Source organism: Camelus bactrianus, chromosome 2 (assembly GCF_048773025.1).
Source record: "Camelus bactrianus isolate YW-2024 breed Bactrian camel chromosome 2, ASM4877302v1, whole genome shotgun sequence".
Lineage (NCBI taxonomy): Eukaryota > Metazoa > Chordata > Mammalia > Artiodactyla > Camelidae > Camelus > Camelus bactrianus.
Window position 1 is genome coordinate 57,038,520 of NC_133540.1, and position 25,100 is coordinate 57,063,619.

Sequence of the window (25,100 nt, forward strand, 5' to 3'; positions counted from 1 at the left end):
CTGCCTCTCTTTGTACCCTTATCCACCTGCAAATTCCAAACAATTGTAAAGGATTTAAGCTATGGCTTTCCTAAGTCATCTAGAGCCTTAACTTTAAATGCTAAAATTGGTTAATGAAAGGACTTTTTAAAATAGAAACACAAAGTTTTCCTAGATATTTTCTCTATATATAACACTTCTCCACATCCAGAATTCTGGCCAGTTCTTTCCAAATGAGAAAAGTGATTCTAAGAGCCTATCTATCTGTTTCTTGGCAAAATTAAGCCCATCATAAAAGTGATAGCTTCTGTTATCACCACCTGTGAACTCCAGGCAAATATCCTGGGGTTAAATTTTCAAATTAAGTAATGCCAACTCTTTTAATCAAACATCTTGATTAAGAGATAAATAAAGCCAGATGTCCAATAGCAGCTCTAGCAAGCTCCATGACATGAGGACTTTATTATTAAAACCTTAAAAAAAAAAAACTGGTTTCTTTTCTCCACTTCCCAATAATGTAACTTTACTGCTTAGGTAGTCCTTCACCACCCTCCTCCCTTCTCCATACTGAGGAGTTTTTAGAAATGCAAATATTCTTCCTGGAGCTCTAAAGTTATTTAAATGTAGGCGAGAACAGGTGGAAACGGGCTGACAATTTAAGAAAATATTTCCTTAAAAATTATGCCATCTTTTGCACCCCCATCTACTGCGTTTTGTCATTAAAAGGCTGATACTCACCTTTATCTTGAAGAAGAGGAAAAATACTCTGAAATCAGTAAACCTAACTCTAAAAAAAGTTAATTATAGCACAACCTCCCTGAAATAAACTGTTTCTCATAAACAGCCTCCGTTTCAGGAAGTAGGACTTTGAAAGAAAACAGCCTGCTATTGTCTCAGAACTTGGTTGTGCAATTCAACCCCGGACTTTCAGCGGTTCTGCACCATAAGACACGCCCCTTTAGGAACTGTGGTGGTGAAAGGTATTCTGGGAGTTGTATTACTACAGAAAAGTTCCTTCTAAAGAAAGTGCAAGAAAATGCCCTATTTGGACTAAATCAGAATGGAGAGCCAGTGCCCAGAGAGCCGAGGAAAGAGAATGTAAGTAGGAAGTAGGAAACAATGAACATGATCCTGTTTCTTATTTGTTGTCAAAAGACAAACTAAAATGTTATGGCTCTATTCAGCGCTCGATCTATTTTAGAATTACTGTGCCAGAATTTAGCTGCTTGTCACAAGAACACCTGTATTACCAAGTTTTTTTGAATGGAAAAGTGAAGTTAGAATTTTTCTCATAGAAAATCTGATTGTAACTGTGTTACATAGTGGACACCTCCCTTCAATCTAAATCTGCGGCTCCAGATTTTGAGAAAAAAATCGGAAGTACATGAAAAGATTTCTTTAAATGTTTAACAACATTTCATTGGAAAAGTTACTGAAGTCAACAATATTTTAATGTTCTCTGTCCTTTCTGTGCCTACTGGGTTAAAGAAGTGTCCTCTGGGGTGAAGGAGTAAGAGATTTCATTAGTAGTAATTTGATTAGTCTTGGTAAAGCCTTCTGGTATATTTCTCCAAAAATGAGAAAGTGAATGACTCTAATAACTGGGTAATAAATCCTTGGGCAAGTCCGGTGGTTTCTAACTCTACTTCCCCACAAAATAGAAAAAAGAAATACTTAATTATTCAGCCACTTAGTATTTCAAGTACTAAATAGTATTTAGATCACTTAAAATTTTTATGCTAGATCACTATGTAATTCTTAATATATGACCTTAGAAGAAGTTGAGATAACCAAATGATATTAGTATAACAAAACTCTTTCTGTCTCCTTTTATGCATGTAAAGAGTTTTCTTTGTATGCATTTTTTTAAAATAGAATACTGGTTTATTCTTTCAGTATGAAATTCATACTGAAACATTCAACCATGAACTAATTTTTTAAAACCCCATAAATCTCATTGATAAATGCATTTTCCATAAAAGTTTATTCTGTTTACTAATTATTCACCAAAATATATCATTTATTTTTCTTTCTAATCAAATATAAATTCATAATACTTATAATGTGTAACTCAATATTTAAAAAATTAATACTTAGAGTCTATGGCAAGAAGAAATAAATTTTTAAAATTTCAATATCCACATGTTTTTATTATAAAGAAGTATGATGAAAAAACATTTAATCATATAAATTATTAATATTAAAAGAAAATTCTATGGAGAAAGTGGAATAAAAGTTTAAGGAGATAAATAACATAAACTTCCTAATTGTTAAACTTGTACATGTACAAGAACTTGTACATGTGTTTTTAAGTGGATGATGGGGACATCAAATCATTAGTATATATAATTTTCATTGGATACATCTAAAAGAGTTTTTAAACATCTGACTTGGATCCTTTGCAACCATTTAAAGTGATGATAAAAATGAATATCAACTTAAAAATGTGTAAGAGAGTTATTGTTTTTGAAAATTCTGTTTGAGGGTAAATGAGCAAAAATGTTAGAAATTCAGTGCTTGGGGGAAAGGACTAAATATTCTAGAGCCTATAAAAAGGGCACTGGATACTTGGGAATGGAAAGAGAGAAAAGGGTACTGATACTCCTATCATCCTAAAAGCCAGGTAGGGGGAAGTGATGGATGGGTGGGCCATATTTCAATGAAGAGGCAGGGGTCAACAGTACTAACTGATGCAGAGAAGTGAAGGAGGATGGGGACAGAGAAGTGTCCGTTGGCACGGCAAGTAGGTCAAGTATAGCTTTAAAAGAACAAACTCAGTGGAGTGGTGGCAGAAGGCAGATGGCATATTTCTAAAATCCTAGTAAGATAAATAAGTAGAGTAGAAAGGGACTCTCCATCTAAGCCTAGACTAAATAAAATATTCAGGTGGAGCCTATTTTTGGAGGAGGTTACATTCCTTCCAAAGGGCTTCAGTGTTGGAGCAAGATGATCTCAAGACCAGCTTAACCCTTTTATTATATCACTAATTATATTATAAACTTGAAGCCAGAAAAGCTGGGAATAGTGATATTTCTATGGGGATAATGGCCAGAATGTCATTCCGGAAATTTCTTCTCAGAATTACATCCGTAGCTGTCAGCACAATGATGGTAAACATAAAGAAAGAACCAGAGATGGAGGACAGAAGGAGAACTTATTCCAGGTATGGCATTTTTCTGAGGAAAGACTTATTTTATAAGAAAATGAAATGATTGTATTATAAATTAAATAATGTGGGTCTTCTCAGCAGTATAAAAAGTTGTTATTTGTTAGGATGCTAGTAATTTATTATGTTTTAAAAATTAATGGAGAAGCATTAACAAATGAAACCTAAATACTTAAATATAATATCAAAGAAGGTTTGGGGGCTTGTGGGGTTTTATTAAAAAATTAATTAATTAATTAATTCATTAATTTTTACTGAAAATGAATACTATATGACAAAGTTTAGATTCAGTGAGGCAAAGATTAACCTACTTGGTTTGGAGGATATGAAACAGGCAGAAACAATGCACCCCCCCAAAACTGACCCTTCTTTTCCTGCTTACCTAGCCTCTGGCTCTCACAAAGAATGACCGGGGTTTCCAGGGTCAGGATCCACTGAGGTCTCTCATAACTCATTGGGGTCCTCTAACAACAACAACAAAAAGGTGTTCAATTGTTGCATAAAAATTACCATAAATTTAGCAGTTTAAAACAGCATTCATTAAATTATCTGTTCTATGAACCAAATGTAAAATATGTATAAATGAAGACATTCTAAATGTCCATAAAATGATATCATCACTAGAGCATGGACATTTTATAAGTATTGAAGAATCTAGAGGAAAAGTAATAAAGGTTCTATGATATACAAAAACACAAAAACCAGCACCCATTTATAATTTCAGTGTTTGGTCAGACAGCAATCTGGGCACATTCTAGCTGAGAACACTGCTGCGGTTCTCACCCGAGGCTTGGGACAGGGAGTGGTCTCCGGCAAGGCTGGAAGTTGTTGACAGAATTCCAGATATAGGACCAAGGTTCCCATTTTCTTGGTAGCTGTTGTCAGGGGACCACTCTCAGCTCATAGATGTCAACCACAGTCCCTTGCCATATGTTTCTCTGTAGGCAGTCCTTGACATGGATGTTTGCTTCCAGGCCAGCAGGAGTGGTGTTTCTGACTTCCTGAAGGGCTTGGCCCTTTTATGGATTCATGTGATTTGGTCTGGCCCAACCTGATAATCTCCCTAGAGTTCCCAGATAATTGATTAGAAACCTGGTCACAGGAGTGATATCCTATCACAGTCACAGATTCTGCCCACACTCAAGGAATTGTACAAATTGTGTACACCAGGGGGTAGGAATCTTGGGGGCCACCCTAAAGTCCTGCCTATCAGCAACTTCCCCACAACTGCTTCCAGGGAGGGGCAGAACAGATGGCTCAAAACAGGCTGACTCCTCCTCTCCCTCCAGCCTCCAGGTGTCCTGCCTCTGGGGGGCTCCAGTTTTCTCCTCACCTTCTGATCGCTCTCTCAAGGGCCTGGATTTTATTGCAGTCCTCCATCATGTGAAAAATGTTGAGGCATCAAAGCATTGAGACCTTTCTCTCAGGAGACTTCTTTCACTTGGCTCTTCCTAAAAAAGCTTTTAAAAGAATTTGTTTAATGTGTGTGTAACCATAATGCATGCAAATGAGAGAAAAATCCAAACATTTTGAAAAAATACACAGTGAAATATATCTCCTACCTCCACCTTCTGCCCTCTCTCAAATTCTTTTTCTCAGATTAACCAATATTACAGTTCTATTTCTTGAATCTCTTTGCAGATAGTTTGTGCATTTACAAACTTTTTTCTTCTCCCACAAACGTAGCATTTTTGTTCTGCACTTTGGTTTTTCTCTAGTGGTGCATCCAGCAGACCTTTCCACATACGTCTAAACTGTTTCCATTGCAGTTGCTTAACCCCAAGAACAGGGAGAAAGAGAAGTCCAGACTAGCTTTTCTTCATTTCCATCTCAACACTTTGGGCCTTCTCCTGAGCCCCATTTAGGGGATTATGATAAAAGAGCTGAGTTATCTCAGTAGATTCTGAATGTTTTCACTGGTTGGCAGAGAGCATCAGCCCTGATGTGGGGCATTCCTGGGTTATTCCAAATCTGAACATCTGAGCTGGGCAGGGGAGAATTAGATGAATCTGTATCCAAGGTGCTTAGAGTACATTGAGCAGAAGGCAAGTATCATATAACCCAGTTACCATCAAGCAACACAAACAAGCAATAATTTAAATTTTTTCCTATAGTACGTGATTGTATTTCCATAAATTAGCTTTCTCTATTTTTTATTTTAAGTGAAATACAGTAGATTTTCAGGTACATCAGCTTAATTGTGGGCTTGTGGAAGTATCTAAAAACTGTTTTTAGGATTCTTTCCATGGACAAATATTTTTGTAGTTCCAAACAAGGAAAGACCTGAATTAGAAATTATGTTGAAACCTATATTGTGGAGGTGGGCGTGGTGATAGCAAGGGGAACAGTTACTGAAGGGGGCACCATCAATTGAATATGAGAGCTAAGACAGAATTTTACTTTATTGTTAAACATTAATACAATTTGGAAATTTCAAATTGTTCAAAGCTAGACAGAAATACATTGGATTGTGGGCATTTCATGTTATTTTCAAATTAAATGATTCATCACTGATAATTCAAACAGTAAATCTCTCTCTCTTTTGTATCAGTAATATACACGCCTAGTGTTTTCTTCTGTTTTCCTTTGATAAATAATTCTGACCTGACTTTCGGGGTACCATTTCTCTAAGGGTTCTTTTTAATCTCTCAAATTTGTAGCCTAGGAATACTTTAGCCCTCCAGAAAGCATTTAGCTTCTATACTCAGCAACACTCACAGCATTTGGCTGTATTAAGTGAAGTTAACCAAGTTTTAAAGCCATCCAAAGCCTTCCTTCATTAAATTCACAGGAAAGAAGTTTAACCACACTCTGTCTAATTTAAAAGATGTTAACAGTTCACCAGCAGTTCTGAGCGCAAGAGACAATTTTCGAAACTTCAGAATCAAAGAATGGGTTTGTCAAAATGACACAATCACATCAAAACCAAAATTAAAATTATTTTATTCCTCTCTGAAAAGGAAACCTGCAAATAAAAGGGTCCCCAAAGCTATTTCCGGGAGGTGTGTTCTCATCAGCACATGTGTGATGTTGGCACATGCTGGAATCCTTCATTTCTTCAGCCTGATGTGATTTTGGCTGAAGTATTTTCACACACGCTTTTAGTAATTCCCTTGTTTTTTTGAGAAATCATAGCCTGAGATGAGGATATTTTATAAACCTCTTTCTATAATATCTAGTAAACTTTCAGCACATAAAGTTCTACTATATTTCTTTAAATAGCAAAGACATTTTCAATGAATGATGTTCATGTTTTTCCATAAATGCTATTGTTACTCTATTTAAACTTTGAAATTGAGAAACAATAAAACAAGTAAAATCAATAGTAAAACTAAAATAATCTATTAAAAATGTTTTTAGTGGTTTTACACAAACAGAAACAGTAATAAAATAAAGCACATATTAGAAATTACTTTGCCTAATTTAGATATTACTGATTTAAAATCTTTTTTTAATTGAAGTACAATTGACTTACAATACTATAACAGTTCCAAGTGTGCAACAGAATGATTCAATATTTTTATATATTATGAAACGATCACCGTAGGTCCAGTTGCCATCTGTCACCATAAAAAGTCATTACAATATTATTGACTATATTCCCTGTGTTATACATTACCTGTAGTGACTTATTTATTTTATAACTGGAAGTTTGTACCTCCTGATTGCCTTTGCCTGTTTTACCCATCTCCCTCCCCTGACAACCACCAGTATGTTCTCTGTATGTGTAAGTCCTTTTCTATTTTGTTTGTTCACTTTTTAAGATTCCACATATAAGTAAAATCATACAGCATTCATCTTTCTCTGACTTATTTCACATAGCATAATACCCTCTACGCCCATTCATGTTGTCATAAATGGAAAGAGTTCATTTCTCTTCTTTATCCATTCATCTGTCAATGGACATTTATGTTGTTTCTGTATCTTGGTTATTGTAAATAATGCTACAATGAACATTGGGGTGAATATATCTTCAAATTCGTGTTTTTGTTTCCTTCATATCAATACCCAGGAATAGAATTCTTGAATCATATGGTAGTTCTAGTTTTAATTTTTTGAGGAACCTCCATACTGTTTTCTATAGTGGCTGCACCAATTTACATTTCCTCCAACTGTGCACAAAGATTCACTTTTCTCCACATCTTTACCAACACTTGTTACTTGTTGTTCTTTTTTTGATAATAACCATTCTGACAGATGTGAGGTGATATCTCATTGTGGTTTTGATATGCATTTCCCTGATGATTAGTGGTGTTGAGAATCTTTTCATGTGCCTGTTGGCCATCTGTATATATCTTCTTTGGAAGAATATCTGTTTAAGTCCTATGCCCATTTTTTAATTGGACTGTCTGGTTTCTTTGATATTTGTTGTGTGAATTCTTTGTATATTTTGGATATAAACTCCTTGTTGGACATATTATTTGCAAATATCTCCTCTCATTCAGTATGTTGCCTTTTTGATTAGTGATGACTTCCTTGGCTCTGCAAAAGCTTTTTAGTTTGATGTACTCCCATTTGTTTATTTTTGCTTTTGTTGCCCTTGCCTGTGGAGACAGATCCTCCAACACCCACACAAATATTGCAAATACCAGTGTCAAAAAGTGGACCACTACAAAACAGAAACAGACTCATAGACATAGAATACAAACTTGTGGTTGCCAAGGGGGGGGGTGAAGGGACAGACTGGGAGTTCGAAATTTGTAGATAGTGACAGGCATATGTAGAATAGATAAACAAGAATATACTGTATAGCACAGGGAAATATATATAAGATCTTGTGGTAGCTCACAGTGAAAAAGAATGTGACAATGAATATATGTATGTTCATGTATAACTGAAAAATTGTGCTTTACCCTGGAAATTGACACAACATTGTAAACTGACTATAACTCAATAAAAAAGGTTTAAAAAAATTAGATTACAAAAAAAAAGTGGACTGCTTATGTTTTCTTCCAGGAGTTTTATGGTTTCAGATCTTAAATTTAAGTCTTTAATCCATTCTAAGTCTATTTTTGTATATGGTATAAGAAGGTGGTATAGTTTTATTCTTTTGTATGTAGCTGTCCAGTTTTCCCAATGCAACTTATTGAAGAAACTGTCTTTTTCCCATTGTATATTCTTGTCTACTTTGTCATAGATTGATTGATCATAGGTGCATGGGTTCATTTCTGGACTCTATTCTGTTGCAATGATCTATGTGTCTGTATTTGTGCCAGGACCACACTGTTTTGATTACTATAGCTTTGTAGTATAGTTGACATCAGGAGCATGTAGCCACTGTCGAGTGTCTCCTCAAACCTTTAAGGAACAGAAACTTCAAGTGTGCATTTGTGGCTGTTTCTCAACTTCCAAAAACAATTTTCAGTTTTAAGGCCATTGTTTTTAACCAGTTGTCAGAGGGAGAAAACCATTACTCAGATTAGATCCTGATCTGGACTTTAAGTCTCATTTTGGGTCATTTTATAAATCAAGTTATCTTAAAGGAAACAGAAAAATGGAATAATGTTTTCAAGATCGTGAATTTTAGCAGTTGTTGCATTTTCTCTGTTAGTGTTATTAATAACACCTACTTAAATAGTCCTTTGCAGTTTATAAAGCATTTTCACAGACTAATTTTAAAGATTAGAGATCAGAAACTCCAATTCTAATAATATTTTATTGTGTGAGTTTACTGGTGTAGTTCAATTGCATGTCTTATCTTCCACCTGCTCTAACGTTCTTTGGCTGAAAAAAAGGTACTGTGACTCTCTCTCTCTCACTCTCCTCTCTCTCTCTCTCTCTCTCTCTCTCTCTCTCTCTCTCTCTCTCTCTCTCTCTCAGGGAAGAAATAGTGTTGATGATTAACGAACAAAATTGCAGCCTTATAGGAATCTGCCTTACTTACAGATGCACCCTTCCTTCCTCATGCTTACGGTTCTTGATTGTATCTAACTCCGAGAGTTTAATACTTAACCCCTTCTCAGAACCTATCAGATGGTGAAGCAGCAAGCGTCACTGTCATTTTATTGCCAGTGAAACAGAACCATAAACAAGTACTGTCCTGAAGTCAAGGACAGAACTGAGACAAATGGGCGGCTTCCATCAGACATTTACCAGAATTGGTGGGCGGTTTCCAAGCCTTGAAATAGGTAGGCCAGTATGACCACGGTCACTGCAAGCTTTGTCCTCCCGCCGCTGTGCTCAATCCTTTTTCCTCCTCACATAGTCTCTTATCTCCTTCTAGACATCTACTGTAGTAGGCGCTCTGCACCTTTTAGTTCATTCCAGATCTTCTCCCTGAGGCAGAAAAATAGTATCACCTTATTCACTCTAGGCTATAAAGGACTCCTGAGGTTGACAGTTTCCCGTTGTACCGAGTACCAGCCCTTACTTTTGGAACCCGAGACCCTGGGTGTTGAGTGAAGAATCCCTTCGGGTGGATGGTGCGAGAGAGGAAGCGCCTGGACTGCTTGGGCGTCAGACCAGAGCATTACCGGCACCGGGAGGCAGATTAGGAGCCCTGGAGCAAGTTCACGCCCTGCGTGTGCTGTTGCTCGCCCGGAAACTTAACCACCCTCTGGGCCTCAGTTTACTCATCTGTAAGGGAGGCCCACTCTCCCGGCCTTGGGGATTAAATAAGAATAATGTGAGCCAGGCACCTGTCTTGACTGGGAGGTTCAACTCCTCGCGTCCCTCGACCCCGGTCCCGGCCAGCACTTGCAGTGTGTGTGTGTGGGAAGCAGCCCTCAATGTTGAAGTGATTCTGTTCCCTTTTCAAAATCCAGCTCGCAAGTCACATCCTCTTCAGAAGAGGGGCTCTTGTTTGGGAGGTGGGGTCCCCGCCGGCTTACCACGCATCAAACCTGTTCTGGGAGCTCAGAAGGCGGCCGGACTTCTCGTCAGAAAGGGCGACGTCCGCGGTGCGGTCACCGCGCGGAGGAGGGAGGGGGGCGAGGGCTGGGCGGAGTCTGGGAACCTCGCACTTTGCGTCCTAAGCGCTCGGGGAAGGGAAGGCGGGGGTCGCGCTCGGCCGGCGGGATTTAGGCGTCACCACGCGCGCGGGAAGGCCTTGGCCCCGCAGGGCTGAGAGGCGTCTGCGTCTCTCTCCCTCCTCGGCGCTGTCCCCCAGTTCCGGCTCACACCTGCCCCCCAGCCCCCACCGCTGTAGCTGCGGCGCGGCGGGCGGGCGTTTTCACCGAGTGCGGCGCGGACGCGTTGCGGTGGGCGGTGGGCGGTGACCGCCTGCGATCCGGGGCGTCCGCCGGGTCGCGTCCATTAACCTCGTGCGGAGCCCGGAACGCGAAGCCGCTCTGGGAAGGACTCTGGGACGCCGAGGTACCTGCCGGGTGGCGGTCTGAGGGATGACGTGGGGACGGTCTTTTCTGCTTATCGCCCGGAGAGGGAAGCTTTGTCAAGGACACTTTCGGGGTGTTGTATAGACAGACAGTCGTCACCCGCTCCTCCTGCTGGCTCGGCTACGCGCAGACGCTGGAGCAGTTACTCACGGCGTGATCCCGGCTTCACAAAATAGAGTAATACTTGCAGACCAGAGGAAGGAGCACTGAGGAGAAATACTAGAGATGGGATTTAAGTGTTCTACTTGTACTTTTCTGTGCTTTGCAAATTTTTTTTTTCTAATCCGTAAACAAGAAAAGTTTATGAAGGGTAGCTCACAGTGGTTGCGGGAGACCCCTCGCCGTCGCCCACCGTCCCTCACTCTCGCTTGGCAGAGACTTTTCTGCTGAGACCCGGGGGGCTCTTCTACATCCTCCTTCCTTGCTTCAGCCTGGTTCATTAGGGAAATAACGTAATCCCTTGTTTTTCGGGACTTTCCCCAGCTTCCAGATTGAAAGAAGAATTTTTCCAAATTCTCTGGAGCCAGAGTCCACACTCAACCTCGCAGCGGAAGTCTGCCCTCACAGCGAATCGGACTGCAATTTTGATTGGACGCAGGCCAGCCAGGCAGAATTGGAGAAAGAAGACACCGTCTCTGATTTAAAAAGAGAAAGAAAGAAAAAGAAAAACCCCTGAGCTTTACCTAAGGGTTTCCTCCTGCTGTTTTGGTTTTTCACGAGTCCTTTTGCAAGACCTGTTTAGTAAGTATTGATTCTGCTGAATAGGAGCGTTCAGGGATGTCTTCAAAGCCACACTGCAGGGTGATGACCGGTGAGACGGGTCAGGCAGGATAGCTGCCTTTTTTGCTGTGCTTCCAAGTCTCTCTTCCCCTCCTACTAGCTCAGTGCCAGCAGTTGTTGTGGTTCATATGTTAATACAGATGCTACTGTATGTCAGACATCATCAACAGTATTTTACAAGTTTTTGATATCAGAGATCATAGTTTATCACTTTAATGATAGCCTCCAACTCCATTTAATACTATACAAATCAGATGCTTTATGACTTTGTAAAGGAAATACTTGTTACATGTTTCACTGCATATTAGATGCACATGGTATAAAATTCCAAAGGTACAGAGTGCACAGTGAAAAGTCTCCTTTACACCCCTGACCCCAGTTTCCCTCTCCAGATGTAACAACTGTTACCACTATGTAAGCTCATTGTTCTTATGTTTCTTTGATAACTTAGGCCAATCAGATTTGAAAAAGCTACTTTTGAATGACTTTTTACATGAAAGATCCAGCAATTTCATTATTTTAGTTTTTTTGGTTAGTTTCTGTCTTTTCTATTTTTCTGCTGTCCACTCTGAAATGTTAGAGATTCAGGCCACTTTGTAGAGGGAACTTGCAGCTCTGGAAATCAATGAATAGATTAGTTTCTAAGTTCCCTGAGGTCAGAGACCAAGGTTTACTCAACTTTGGTGCTCCCTGCAGCCCACCATAATTACTAGTAACATGCCAATATCCATATTAAGGATAACTAATATTCCCAGTAACCTGGTGCTTCACAGCCTCTTCCTCTTATAAGGAGGCAGTAACAGTGTATTTACCTCCTCAACACTAATTCTAGGTTGGTTTCTTGCTGGTTCTAATCAACACACCTCCATGGCTCTCTTCTCTCCTGGTTAGCTACGCTGGTTTGTGAAGTAACTGGTAACAGGGAGTAATGTTTGTAGTGGGCAAGAGAAAGGGTGCATTTCCATTCTGTTTGAATCCTGCCTTTGACACTGGCTTTGTGACCTCGGCTACTTGGCTAAACCCGCTGAGACTCACCTCCTTTGTCTGTGAAGTGATGGTTCATACTGTTATTTTGAAAATTAGATAAGACAGTATGTATACAGGGCTAGCACTGTGCCTGGTACATGAAAGGCATTCAGTAAGTAGTAGCCTTTATTACTGTCAGGCTTTGTAACTTTCATACATTCATACGATAGGTGGGGACATATGTCAGGGTATATTATGGCTCAGTAACAAATAAGTTACAAAAAGGATTGATTTCTTGCTCGTATGGTAAGTCTTTTATGGCTCTGTCTTTGGTCTTTCCCTCTGGGACCCACGCTGAGCTGCTCCTTTTGGGGACTGCAAATGTAACAGAGGAAAGGATCTACCTGCACAGTGATTTTTATAATGTATGCTTAGAAATAAGCTTCACATTTCATTGATATGATTGTCAATGGAGTGGGAAAGATCATCTTTTAAAGGGGCAGAGCCAGTAGAGATGGGCCTGGTAGTGAGGGGCAGTAAATGTTTGACAGTGACACGGTCTCCCTCAGTGTTTGTTGGAGGCTCACAATTGTGAACCCAGAAGTTCATCAGATGCTGATTGCTTCACCCCAAGACACTTATAGCCACTGATTTATAAACCAGAATGCCAGCTTTTTCCTTTGCAGTGGATAATACATTTGCCCTGTGTACTAGCCATAAGAGCCTATATGGGGCAAAGTTTTCCTGATGGTGGATTTGCTCTAAAGACTGAGTTCTAAGCTACTAGGTTATATAAAGAACACAAAAACAAAATTTGGGTGTTACCAAAAGACATTATCCAGAATATACCATGTTTTAACATCCAGGTCTCCTTTTAGAACTGTTACTGTCCGAAGTCCAGAAATGAATTAGAGTGGTGGCAGCGTATCCTAGACAAGGCAGAGATCATGACAAGAAGTTTCTTTTTACACTCTTTGTTAACAGCTAATTCTTTCCTTGTCAACCAATAATTGCATCATCTCATGATTTGTTATGATTATTCTTTTAAGCTGTCTGCTTCTTAAATATTTATTATTGTAATTAAATTATCTTCAAGTCCTGCAGTGTAGAATTGATTAATTCTTGTCTTTGTGTGTTAGTTCTTGCTGCCTTTGGTTTTATAGTAATTCTTACCACCCTTGTCCCAAGATTTTGAATGTTCCTCTCTGTTTTTCTGCTTATAGCTGGGCATTTGTTGTCTGCTTGAGTAAGGCAATATGATATAATAATGTCCAAAAAGAGCCTATTATGAAAGTAAATTTAAAATTACAGATATATTTCCAAATCAATAAAAAAGAAATTTTCCTTAGTTATGTCATTTGTTGAGTAATTGAATAAACTGAGTTTGATTTTTAGCAGCACAACTTTGCAAAACAGAAAAGATTCTCTTAAAAGTACACAGCAGCAAGCATAGAAAGAAAAGGAAAACATTCTGCTTTTTTTCTTTTTAACCAGCATTATTTGATACCAATATCTAATACAGATGGCAAACAAAAAACAATAAAACTACAAGTCAGCTTCGCTTAAGGCCATTGCTCCTCAAACCCCACTGTAAGTCCTGCATAGTATTTAAGGAAGGCCCGGAGGACTCATCATCACCCTGTATCTCCTGGTGTAATAACCACCACACGAGATTAAAGGAATTCTAGGCAGCTATTCAAGACTGAGGTATATTTATATGTATAGATATGGAAAAAATCACCCGTTTGTATTACTAATCAAAAAAAAAAATGCAAGGTCTAGAATTAAGTACAGTATGTTCCTATTTGTGTAAGAAAATTTTTTTTGTATGTTTAGATATGTGTATGTCTTTGAGCACACACATAGTTATATTTATTGTGTTTCAGACTTCTGTAAGGATAAACGCAACTTTTACAGTAGTTGACTCTCAAAGAGTAAACAAAGGATTAGGGTGGAAAGAAGATACTTAAAAAAATTCTTTTTAAATGTTTGAATTTTTTAATCATGTGCATGCAGTTCTTTTAAAAGAAACTAAACTGGCAGTTCTGTGTCAAAATAACTTCTCATAGATTTTAGTAACTAATTCTTCTGTCCTGTTTTACTGCTTAAACTACTCCACTGATTATTAACGGTACTTATAGTGTAGGTGGAGGACACCAAAGGGCCGTGCACTCAACAGGGATGTGGTTAACAGCAGTTAGATTGTGTTGCTTGTGGTTAATGACAGTTTGTCTGTCTAGTCATTAGGAACCATTGACAAAATTAAATAATTTCAGTACAAGTACAGACTATATGATATTTAGAACTACCTCAAGGAGATTTATTTTTCAATTAAAAGCATATAATGTCTACATTTTAAAATTATAGAATAAAATAAACTTTTAAAGCATTTACTGTTTTTAAACCTTTACTTACTAGAAATCTAAGGATATACAGGACAAATGTTGCAGTTACTTGTTTGTAACTTTTAAATTTCTTTAATCAGATTTCATAACTCATAGTATCAAATTATAATTCAGTTAATAAACTATAGATTTCTTTATGTGTATATCCTATGAGGGTATTCACACCAAAGGGATTCTTTATTCCTGATTTTCTTTTTAAAGTATAGCTGTCCTATTTTGTCTGGGCCCAAGTCACTCAATTTAAATGAGAAAGGAACTGAACTGAAGTTTCTTTATGCTCCCCCCAAATCACTTTATCAATAATCATTCCTTGTTACTGTCCAGATTATATGTGTAGTCTTACTGTCAAACTAGAAATGAAAAATAGGAAAAAGTAATGCATCATTTCTCATGGGGCTTAGTATAACATTTCACGTTTCTACTAGTTAGTTGAAAGTATTCTATGTATCATTTTCTTAAAGTCTAAATAAATCACCTATCAGAAAATTTTCATCAAAATATTATAATCCAAGATCTGAGTGCTTGACATATGGGAGTGAACTAATGTGCTGATTTGATTGTTGCAGGCAGGTCAGATTCTGGTGCACATCATGTCTGGTTTTGAAGATGCTGACACGGAAGAGACAGTAACCTGTCTCCAGATGACTGTTTATCATCCTGGCTACCAGCGAAGTGGAATATTCCAGTCAATAAGATTTTTTAACCGAGAGAAACTCTCCTCCAGTGAAGTGGTGAAATTTGGCCGAAATTCCAATACCTGTCATTATACCTTTCAGGATAAACAGGTTTCCCGAGTTCAGTTTTCTCTGCAGCTGTTTAAAAAGTTTGGTAGCTCAGTTCTCTCTTTTGAAATTAAAAATATGAGTAAGAAGGCCAATCTGATTGTGGACAACAAGGAGCTCGGCTACCTAAATAAAATGGACCTGCCATACAAGTGCATGGTTAGATTTGGGGACTATCAGTTTCTGATAGAGAAGGAAGATGGAGAATCATTAGAGTTTTTTGAGATTCAATTTACTTTGTCTACACAACCACTGTTGCAAGAAAACAACTGGCTACCAGAGCCCATACCTGAGTGTGGCGGTTATTCATCCTCCTCTACCCAAAACAATTCTCCTGTAGAAATGGGTGAAAATGAATGGTGAACACACAGGGCTAAGAGAATCATGGCTGAAGAACTCTAGACACTTTATAGATACTTCCCTTATTAAGAGTTTATCAGTGTAGTATATTATTGTCATCTGTTATGTTGTTATGATCTGATGTCATTTGAAGCCTGTCAGTTGTGTTAGTCATTGCTTTAGGCTCTTGTTGCATTGCTGGATGTATAAAGAATTACTGTAAGTGTACTCTGTAAGCGTTAATACATAAAAAGTATCCTTTGTAATGAACGATTAGTGTTCTCAAAATAAGGTTATGTTACTTTATTTTTATGCTTGATTTTGGTCCTACATTTTGTATTGTTTCATTTTGATTTGTACAGAACCATCTCTTGGTTTGGTCATACTATTTCATAACAGCCATTTGTTTTCAAGGTCAGAGCTACAAGCAAGTTATGGGTGTTGGAACCTGTTGGTACTTATAGTACCAGAGTACTGGAATAGAGCATAGTGTGTTTTAGTGTCTGTGTGTCATTGTGGTTTTAATATGGGAAGACTTACTTAAACAATAATATTTTGATTTTCTGTGTTTTTTCCCTATAGAATTATGGTGTTTATGCCAAGACTACAGTTCTCCTTGTTTATATTCAGCATCTAAAAACCAGTATTTTAAACATTTTCATGAACCACTGTGTTTAGGATTATTTTTCATTTTTCTTACCAAATTTTGAATTGTTTACATACTACAGATTTTTAAATTCCATGAATTCAAAATTTTAACAGCATCTGTGTACATAAATAAAATCAAAGTTTAATTCTCTAACCATTTTCTCTGAAACTTTTACTGAAGACAGGAAAGGACTGTTTTTAGATTACTCTGAGGAAGGAATGTAGTAGGCAACAGGCAGAGGCTCTGGCTAGGGATTCAAACAATCCAGCTGTGCCCCTCATTGCATATTGGCTTCGTTAGTTCTTCACATCACATGGTGAGAACCCTTCATGCCACCCAAAGAGAATCCTTATCTCCCAATTCCAGTTCAAGGGAAAGATTACCTTGGGTCAGGTGCCCACCCATCTACCAGTCAACTCTCCTCAGGTCCTATTAAATAATGGTGGTTTCAGCAAGTGACCATGTAGATAGTAAAGGCATTTCCTCAAAAAATGGCCACAGTGGGGTGGGGTTGAGGGCAAACAAAAATATCGGTGTTTGATACAAAGTACTACAGCTAAGTTGTGAAACTTTCAATTCATCTCTTAAGGACTTTTTTGTCCCAAGAAGTTGATTTTTCTTGGATTCTTTAAATAAAGGGGTGTGTTAATTGGTGCCTGTGTTAGTCACAGGCAGTTTCTTTTTGAACCCGCAAGTTTACGACAAAGGGGTGCTTTACAATGGTGAAATCTCATATCCCATATGATTATATAACCATATTCTAGAAGATTCTGTTTCTACCATCTACTTAATGCATTAACCTGAAGAAGCATTACTTTTAGGCTCTAACATGAATGTATTTGTTTTAATATGCCTTGTAGAAAAATTAGCTATAATCTTACTACCAGGAGATAATTATTAACACTTTGTGTTTATATATTTGGTAGCTGCTTCCATGTTATCTCATGGCCCTTTTTACTTTTCCAGTCCTCTAACACTTAATTCTTTATAGTAATTGTTATGTTAAAATAACAGGTATGGTTACTATTTTACTTACTGGACCCTGATTGAAACAATTAGAGCTTCCACTTCAGGTGATGACCAAGGATGAGCACTATGAATACTGTAGCTGGAATTTATGGGGCTTCTAGTTGGTACAAGTTGTCCTCAAGTTCAATCACTCACCATTCTACTATTCAACCTATATGAAAATATTTATTTGGCCTTAGTATCTCTAACAATGCTTTTCAGGGACACTGGTGAAGAAAATAGGAAAGCAGTGGTTTTAGCTCCGTTGCTGATTTCAACATTTTGTTGCTGGTTGGAAGGTCACTGAGGGACTAGAGAGGAGCCAGTTGGCATTGCTTACTAGCATTTTCACAGAATGGAAAATTGTGAGATGCATGCGAAGTCAACAGCTTTCTTAATACTGTAGTGAAATCATTCTCAAAAGCCAAAATCAAGGCAGTAACATTTTACAAAAGGAAACTTCTGAGGTTAGACAGGCCAAATAAGGTATGATAGTGGAACTTCGCCTTAGGTCAAAGTGCCTTTTTACAATAGTATAACTTTTGATATCTTTAAACAATTTTTCAATCATCCAAAGTTAGTTTAGACTTTTTCTAACAGCTAAGTAAAAAAAAAAAAACTCCAAACTTCAAAAAAGAAAAACAAAAACCCTCAAAAACAATTCTACTCTAATTTCTACAGAAAGGAAGTATGTATAGTGTTGAGTGTAGACTCTGAATCATTCTGCCTTGGTTTAGCTACCATTTCCTGTATAATTTGTCAGTAGCTCTGAGCTTCAGTTTCCTTTTCTGAAAAACTGATTACATCAGGGTTTCTGTGAAAATCCTGAGCTAAAGTATGTAGACTCCTTACCATGGCATTACACATAGTAAGATATTTTGCATAGGACCGAGCACAAGGCGGTCCTTATATTTAATGGTCACATATAAAAGATATGTTACAGAGATGTACTACAGAGGACAATACTACTTACTTCTGGGTGTCAGAAAAAAAAAACCCCTTTAATTTGTAATATTAATAAAAATACTCACATGATAATTTAATATCATTTTCCTAATTTCATTTTCAGCTTTAATATTTCCTGAGGATATAAGAATCAGATACTGGAAATCTGTCTTTTACAGTGAATTCTTTTGTTATCTCCTTTACTGTCAGATAATTAACCAGAAGTACTAAATAAATGAAGATGAGAGAACACTATAAACATATTTGAAATACAATCTTTTTTAGATGTCTGTGTTCTTAAATTATGATTAAAACATCTTTACATAAGTTAAAGTAAAATGAAAATTCTGACTTCTACTTAAAAGATGTATTTCTCCAATTACTGGGGTAAAAAAGCAGGCATAATTTCCAGTTATACTATTTTAGAAGTTCAAGCATCTTAAATAAAAACCTTCACACAACCCCATATACCCTCCAGCTACCCCATTTCTCTGCTCTCTCTGACAGCAACTTTTCAAATAAGTTGTCTACACTGGCCATTTTTTCACCCCTTGCAAGATACTTCTCAGTTTCTACCCCTTCATTTGTAAAAATGGTAATATGCACCAATATTCATGTTCCCAAACCGAACTGACACACCTTGTCCTCTTCTCTCAATACCCCAGGAGCATTTGAGACCGTGACTCTTCTCTTTTTCTGGCTCCAGTGACACCATATTCTTTGGTTCCCCACAATCCTTCTGTATTTGCTTCTTTTGGCAGGTTTTCTACTTCCTGACCTCTAACGGTCAACACTTGGTTGGGATTCTCTGCCTATCTGCTTCCTTGGGGTGATCTCAGCAGGAATAATGACTTAAAATACTATTTACCAACTACTGACTGACTGCTAAACTTGTACCTGTTCTCTGAGATGCAGACATATATCCCATCATCTACTTAATTTCATTCAGATTTCTTATAAAACACCTCAAATTTAATTTTCCAAAAGAGAACTCTTAATTTCCTCTAATCTCCAAAACCTGTTCCTCTCACTACATTAAGTCAGAAACCAAGAAGTTACTGTCAAGAATAGCTGCAGTGACACAACATTGTAAACTGACAATACTTCAACCAAAATAAATAATAACTCTAAAATTAAAAAAAAAAAGCAGCTGCAGCTGCTAGGCTGTCATACTTGCATATATTTGGCCTGTAGGGAGACAATGAGCTAAAATAGACAGTTTATTACTTACACAGATAGCAAAAGCAAGACCAGTGTGGAGTCAGTGTCCCACGTCCTAGGTACCTTGCTGACACTGAGCCAGGGGGGCCAGATCACAGATGATTTAAGTGGAGAGTAGCTCTGTCATTGAGGAGCCAACTCTAAACTCCAACCAAGCAGTTTTATTAGCCTGTATCTGTACCTGAATGTGGGTACAGTGGAAATCCCATGCCTCACTGGAACCAGGGAGTTGAATGAGAAACTGCCTCATGGCAGCCTTCTACAAGGCAGGGCAGGGAGTCAGATGATAAATGGCTTTATGATGGCTCCCGTATCCTGCCATGATCCAGGGAGGATCATAGGGCTTTCTGTCAAGACTTGTGTCAGACTACGGTTGAGTGTTGCCATGTGGATATGCACAGTGAGCAAGTCTGCCAGGGCAGCATGTGGAATGCATTACCCTACAGTTAATGGGCAGAGGATCTGAACAGACATTTTTCCAAAGAAGACATAAAGATGGCTAACAGGTACGTGAAAAGATGCTCAACATCACTAATCACCAGGGAAGTGAAAATCAAAACCACAATGAACTGACCTCACATCTGTCAGAATGGTTATTATAAAAAAAGACAACAAATAACAAGTGTTGGTAAGGAAGTATAGAAAAGGGAACCCTTGAGCACTTTTGATGGGAATATAAACTGGTGCAGCCACTATGGAAAACAGTATGGAGGTATCTCAAAAAATTAAAAATAGAACTACCATATGATTCAGTAATTTCACTTCTGGATATTTACTTGAAGAAAGCAAAAACACTAATTAGAAAAGATATATGCACCCCTATGTTCACTGCACCATTACTTAGAATAGCGAAGACACAGAAGTAACCAAAGTGCCCATCAATGGATGGATAAGAAGATGGGTGTGAGTGTTATATGTGTATGAATATTACTTGGCCATAAAAAAAGAGTGAAATCTTGCCATTTGCAACAATGTGGGTGGACCCAGAGGGTATAATGCTAAGTGAAATAAATCAGAAAAAGACAAATACTGTATGATTTCACTTATATGTGGAATTAAAAAAAAATGATCAAACATAAAACAGAAACAGAATTATATTATAGACACAGAGAACAAACAAATGGTTCCCAGAGGAGAGAGGGGTGAGGAGAGAAAAGAAATAGATGAGAGAGATTGAGGTAAAAACTTCGGTTGTAAAATAAATGAGTAACAGTATGAAATATACAGTGTGGGGATGTAGTCAGTAACTATGTAATTGTATCTTTGTATGGTGACAGATGGTACCTAGATTTATCTTGGTGAACATTTTGAAATGTAGAGAAATACCAAATCACTATGTTGTGTAACAGCAATCAACATAGTTCTGTAGGTCAATTATACTTTAAAAACAGATAGACTAATAGAAAAAGAGATCAGATTTGTGGTTACCAGAGATGGAGGGTGGGGGGAGGGGGAACTGGAGGAAGGCAGTCAAAAGGTACAAACTTTCAGTTATAAGATAAAAAAGTACCAGGGATGTAATGTACAACATGATTAATATAGTACTGCTGAATGTTACATATGAAAGTTGTGAAGAGAGTAAATCCTAAGAGTTCTCATCACGAGAAAAATAATTTTTTCCTGTTTCTTTAATTTTGTATCTATTGATGTTCACTAAATTTATTGTGAACACTAAATTTATTGTATGAAATAATCACTTCATGATATATGTAAGTTAAATCATTACGCTGTATGCCTTAAGCTTATACAGTGGTCTGTGTCCATTATCTCAATAAAACTGGGGAAAAAAAATCTTGTTGGTTCTACCTCTCAAGTTAATCTGCTCTACATTCCTACAGCAGTTATCAATCCAAACTATACCATGTCCCATTGGAAGTACCATACATCCACTCTTGCCCTGTTACAACCTATTCTCTACGTAGTAGCTAGAGGAATTTTTCAAAAATGCAAATCTATTACTGTACACTCTGGCTTACAAAAGGTCAGTGGCTTCCTATTCTACGTCAAATAAAATTCACTCTCCCTAACACCTTACCCAATATAGTACACTCTCCATTATTTGCTGAATAAATAAATGCTATTTCTAGTGTTTTTAATAAACAAATAAAACAAGAAAACTAATATCCTTTTCTTAGCAGTTCAAACACAAACATTTTCAAGTTTAGTTCCATCCTGCTTTGCTTTACTAACTCATTCCCTTTTGACTTCAGATTTAATAAAATAACTATTTTATAAGTCAGGAGACAAAATTATTGCATGTTTATGGAGTAAAACTAGTAATAATCAAATAATTTATTATTCTTAAATGTAAAAATGTGTTTATTCACAATCTTTGAGAAGTTACCATTCCTTCAAAAAATTCTTTATGAACAAAATACCAAGAAAAATTACAATAGTAGCTTATGCCAAACCAAAAATATACATCTGATGTATACAAACTTTAAAAAGCATAACACAGGCAATGTGCATATAGATTATCATTAAAGTATTTCCAATGACACAGCTACAACTTAAATTATGTTAAGACAGACATAAATTATAGCATTACCTAATATATATTTACATATTTAAAGTTCCTATTTACTTCCATGAGATAAAAAAGGAGACAAAACCACAGATGTCATTGCCTTAGCAGTTCAAATATTGAAAGGGCCACATGATTTTTTAAAAGTACAGCAAGAACTTTAAGTTACTATTTATATCTGGACCTTCCTGTATTTTTGAGAACATGCACTGTCATTGTTCCAAGAAAAAGAAAGAAAAACACTAAGGAAAAATCAGAAAACAGTTTGCTTACTAAAATCATATTAAATCCTCAGCAAAATCAAGACAAGCAATTAGGGAGTGTCTTATATCCTAGGCCTTTTAAATTGAATAAACTTTAGAGAAAAGAAGTTAACTGTTTATCATAAAATTCAGTTGTATATATTGATTTACTTAGTTTCATCCCATTAAAGCACCTTGTATTACAAGGTAAAGAAAAGCTTAATAAAATCAATGGATTCTTTCATACCAGAAAGGATTTTATTTACTTTGAAATACCCGTATTACCTTTTTTTTTAGGTTTTCCTTTCTTAAACCATGCCCAGAGAATATGCTCTGTAAAATCTTTCTAAGACCATTCATTGAAATATAGAATTAAAAAAAAATGAAACCTAGAAATTTAATATATCAATTAACTTAAAGTCAATAGTCCATTAATAGTAGCATGTAAAAAGAAGTGAAAAACCTAAGTATATATATTTTCTTAAATATTACTTCTGATTACCAACTTAAGTGTCCAAACTCTGAAAGCTTATTTTAACATGTCATATCCATTGTTCAGACTGAATCAACATTATACTCGGATATGCAACAAAGGTAGAAAGAAACTGATACTTCAGCCTCTCTTTAGGGTCACCTACTCAAATTAATTGTGCTTACTACTAGATAATAAAATTTAAATAAGTCACAGGAATAAATAATGCTGGTAAAGGGAACACTATTCTAAATCTGAATCTGGCAGTCCCTCTTCATGCTCCCTTCATGTCCACTGAGAATTAACACAAAATGCCTTAATATTTTCACAGTTAGCTACTGAAATAGGGTTAAGAAAGCATTCAAAGTGAAATTGATAAAACTATTTTAAAAAGTGAAAATCTACAAATAGTAAACAGGAATGCTATAAAGAAAGAGCTAAAATAAATTTAATTAATAACATGACAGAAACATTGAACTGTTTTTGAAAAGCAGAAGGCAGATGATGAAATTGCACTTAATTCTGAAGCAATTCAGATACAGCCTATCATTCCTATTCCTTCTTAATAAGCATTTACATGGTTTCTTACCTCCCCTCTTACAAAAAGGCTCAGCACAACCATTTATACATTCTAGCTGGTTTTTGGTCATAACTGGTAAACAAGATCACAGAATTTTACCCTATCGTTTTTGTTGATCTGCATCATATTGCTTTAGGCCAGAATCAGACAGTTCTAACACAGGATTTACAAACCCAGAATACTCGGAATTGCCATTATCATCCATTTCAGCACTGACGAAATCATTCTCCCACTCCAGCCCATTGGAATCATCAGAGGCTGATGTAGGATTACTTCCAGTCTTCTTGCTGCTATACTTAAGTGCTGCCTGGAGAATGTCTTCCTCTGTTTTGGACCGTTCTCTCACTGGAAGCATTCGATTCATTCCTATTATTTGGGCAGAGTTATTAGAAATTTCAGTGAAGATTTAAAAAGCTATACTAAAAGACAAACTATCAGACTTGATTTGTGAATTAACTTAAAGAGCCCATCCTATGGAGGCCTTTTTAAGGGAAATGTTCGGGTGTAATCTGAGAGTGAACATTAATGTTCACTAAAGGACAGTTCTGATGGCAACACTGATCATCTAGTAAGATGAAATTTCTGAAGAGCATATATAAAGCAGAATCGATGGAGGACTTTAATTGCAATTAGTCTTACACAGCCAAATCAATGTGTCTGCCAAAGCCCTTTCCAACCTAGATGACAATTTCATTTTCCAGAGATGATAATAACTCTAATAATGATAACAATATATACATTTCTAGTACTTACTAGGTTCCAGTTAATGTAGTCTGCACTTGACATCTATTAACTGACAATCCTCAACAATTCTATGAAGTTACATACAGTCCTATCATTATCCTCCACTCTGCAGTTGAGGAAACTAGGGCAGAAAGAGGAAAGTGATTGGCCCAAGGTCACACAGCTATACAAGTGGTGGGGTGAGAATCTGATACAACTCAGTTTGGCTCCAAAGTCTGTGCTCTTTTGCTATTCTGACTCTAGCGTAAGAGCAGAGACGGTTCGAGGGAAAACTGTTCTAGATCTAATTCTAAACAGAAAGAAATTGGTCAGTAAAATTGAAAATATCAAAAATATTGGAAGAAAAAACTGTCATTTTGGCACAAGGAAGATAAGGAGGATAGAAAAGAAATTTGAATTTGCAAACGTAGAATCAACACTGGTAATAGAATTAAAAGCTTCCTTAGGAAAAGAGATTATAAGAGAATATCCCTAGAAACATTTAATAATTTAACATTTCCTGAGCTTATAGAATCAGACCCTTCAATAACAAAAGAACATTTAAATCTATCGCCATTGTCTGTCACTACAAAAATCCGAGACTCAACCTGGCAAAGCAAGTTGTCCTTACAGACGTGATAAAAATTTGAGCTGGATATTAATATCATTTTGTGGATTGGTATTTAATTGAATAATACTATGTCTAAAGGAAGCTGGATTGGTTTCTAGTGGGCTCTGTCGTCTACCTAGTCTAGTTAAAAAATTCTGTTATAATGACTTGAATGACCTCAAAAGTCACATTATCTACAAATTTGATTAGCATACAGTGAGACTGACAGAATCAAGGATTAAAAGACATGAAAGGCTTTATATCAAATTGAACAAGATGCTAAAATAAAAATAAATTAAAATCTGCTGATTGGGATCCAAATTCACAGTAACAAAAGTACAGGATTGGGGAAACAGTTTTTAGCTGAGAAGATTT

General features: G+C 36.9%; 3 protein-coding genes across 16 annotated transcripts in view; 1 reads left to right on the top strand and 2 right to left on the bottom strand.

The window, feature by feature from the left end:
* ALPK1 (alpha kinase 1) overlaps window positions 1-10,128 on the bottom strand; it is a 119,238-nt gene extending 109,110 nt beyond the window's left edge. For 6 of the 14 annotated variants that reach the window (XM_074342133.1, XM_074342113.1, XM_074342149.1 and 3 more), the window contains exons 1-4: window positions 9,784-10,128; window positions 9,239-9,421; window positions 4,479-4,605; window positions 3,528-3,609 (exon numbers count right to left, since the gene is read on the bottom strand). The gene's annotated coding sequence lies outside the window, so the exon portion shown is untranslated. Of the gene's footprint in view, window positions 1-717; window positions 871-3,527; window positions 3,610-3,928; window positions 4,293-4,478; window positions 4,606-9,238; window positions 9,422-9,783 lie in introns of those variants that run through there. The other 8 variants (XM_074342159.1, XM_074342175.1, XM_074342198.1 and 5 more) reach the window with 4 other exon arrangements.
* A 953-nt stretch (window positions 10,129-11,081) lies between these two features.
* TIFA (TRAF interacting protein with forkhead associated domain) lies at window positions 11,082-16,553 on the top strand. Its single transcript, XM_010953691.3, has 2 exons — window positions 11,082-11,220; window positions 15,197-16,553. The coding sequence occupies exon 2, from the start codon at window positions 15,221-15,223 to the stop codon at window positions 15,773-15,775; it is 555 nt and encodes a 184-aa protein (XP_010951993.1). The 5' UTR covers window positions 11,082-11,220; window positions 15,197-15,220; the 3' UTR covers window positions 15,776-16,553.
* A 5,295-nt stretch (window positions 16,554-21,848) lies between these two features.
* Window positions 21,849-25,100, bottom strand: part of AP1AR (adaptor related protein complex 1 associated regulatory protein) — a 32,013-nt gene continuing 28,761 nt past the window's right edge. The window contains exon 10 of the mRNA XM_010953689.3: window positions 21,849-23,758. Within this exon, the coding sequence (XP_010951991.1) occupies window positions 23,493-23,758 (266 nt within the window). The 3' untranslated portion in view covers window positions 21,849-23,492. The remainder of the gene's footprint in view (window positions 23,759-25,100) is intronic.

Excerpts from the sequence above, each read along its gene's own strand:
- TIFA (XM_010953691.3), top strand. The coding sequence starts at position 15,221 with ATGTCTGGTTTTGAAGATGCTGACACGGAAGAGACAGTAACCTGTCTC.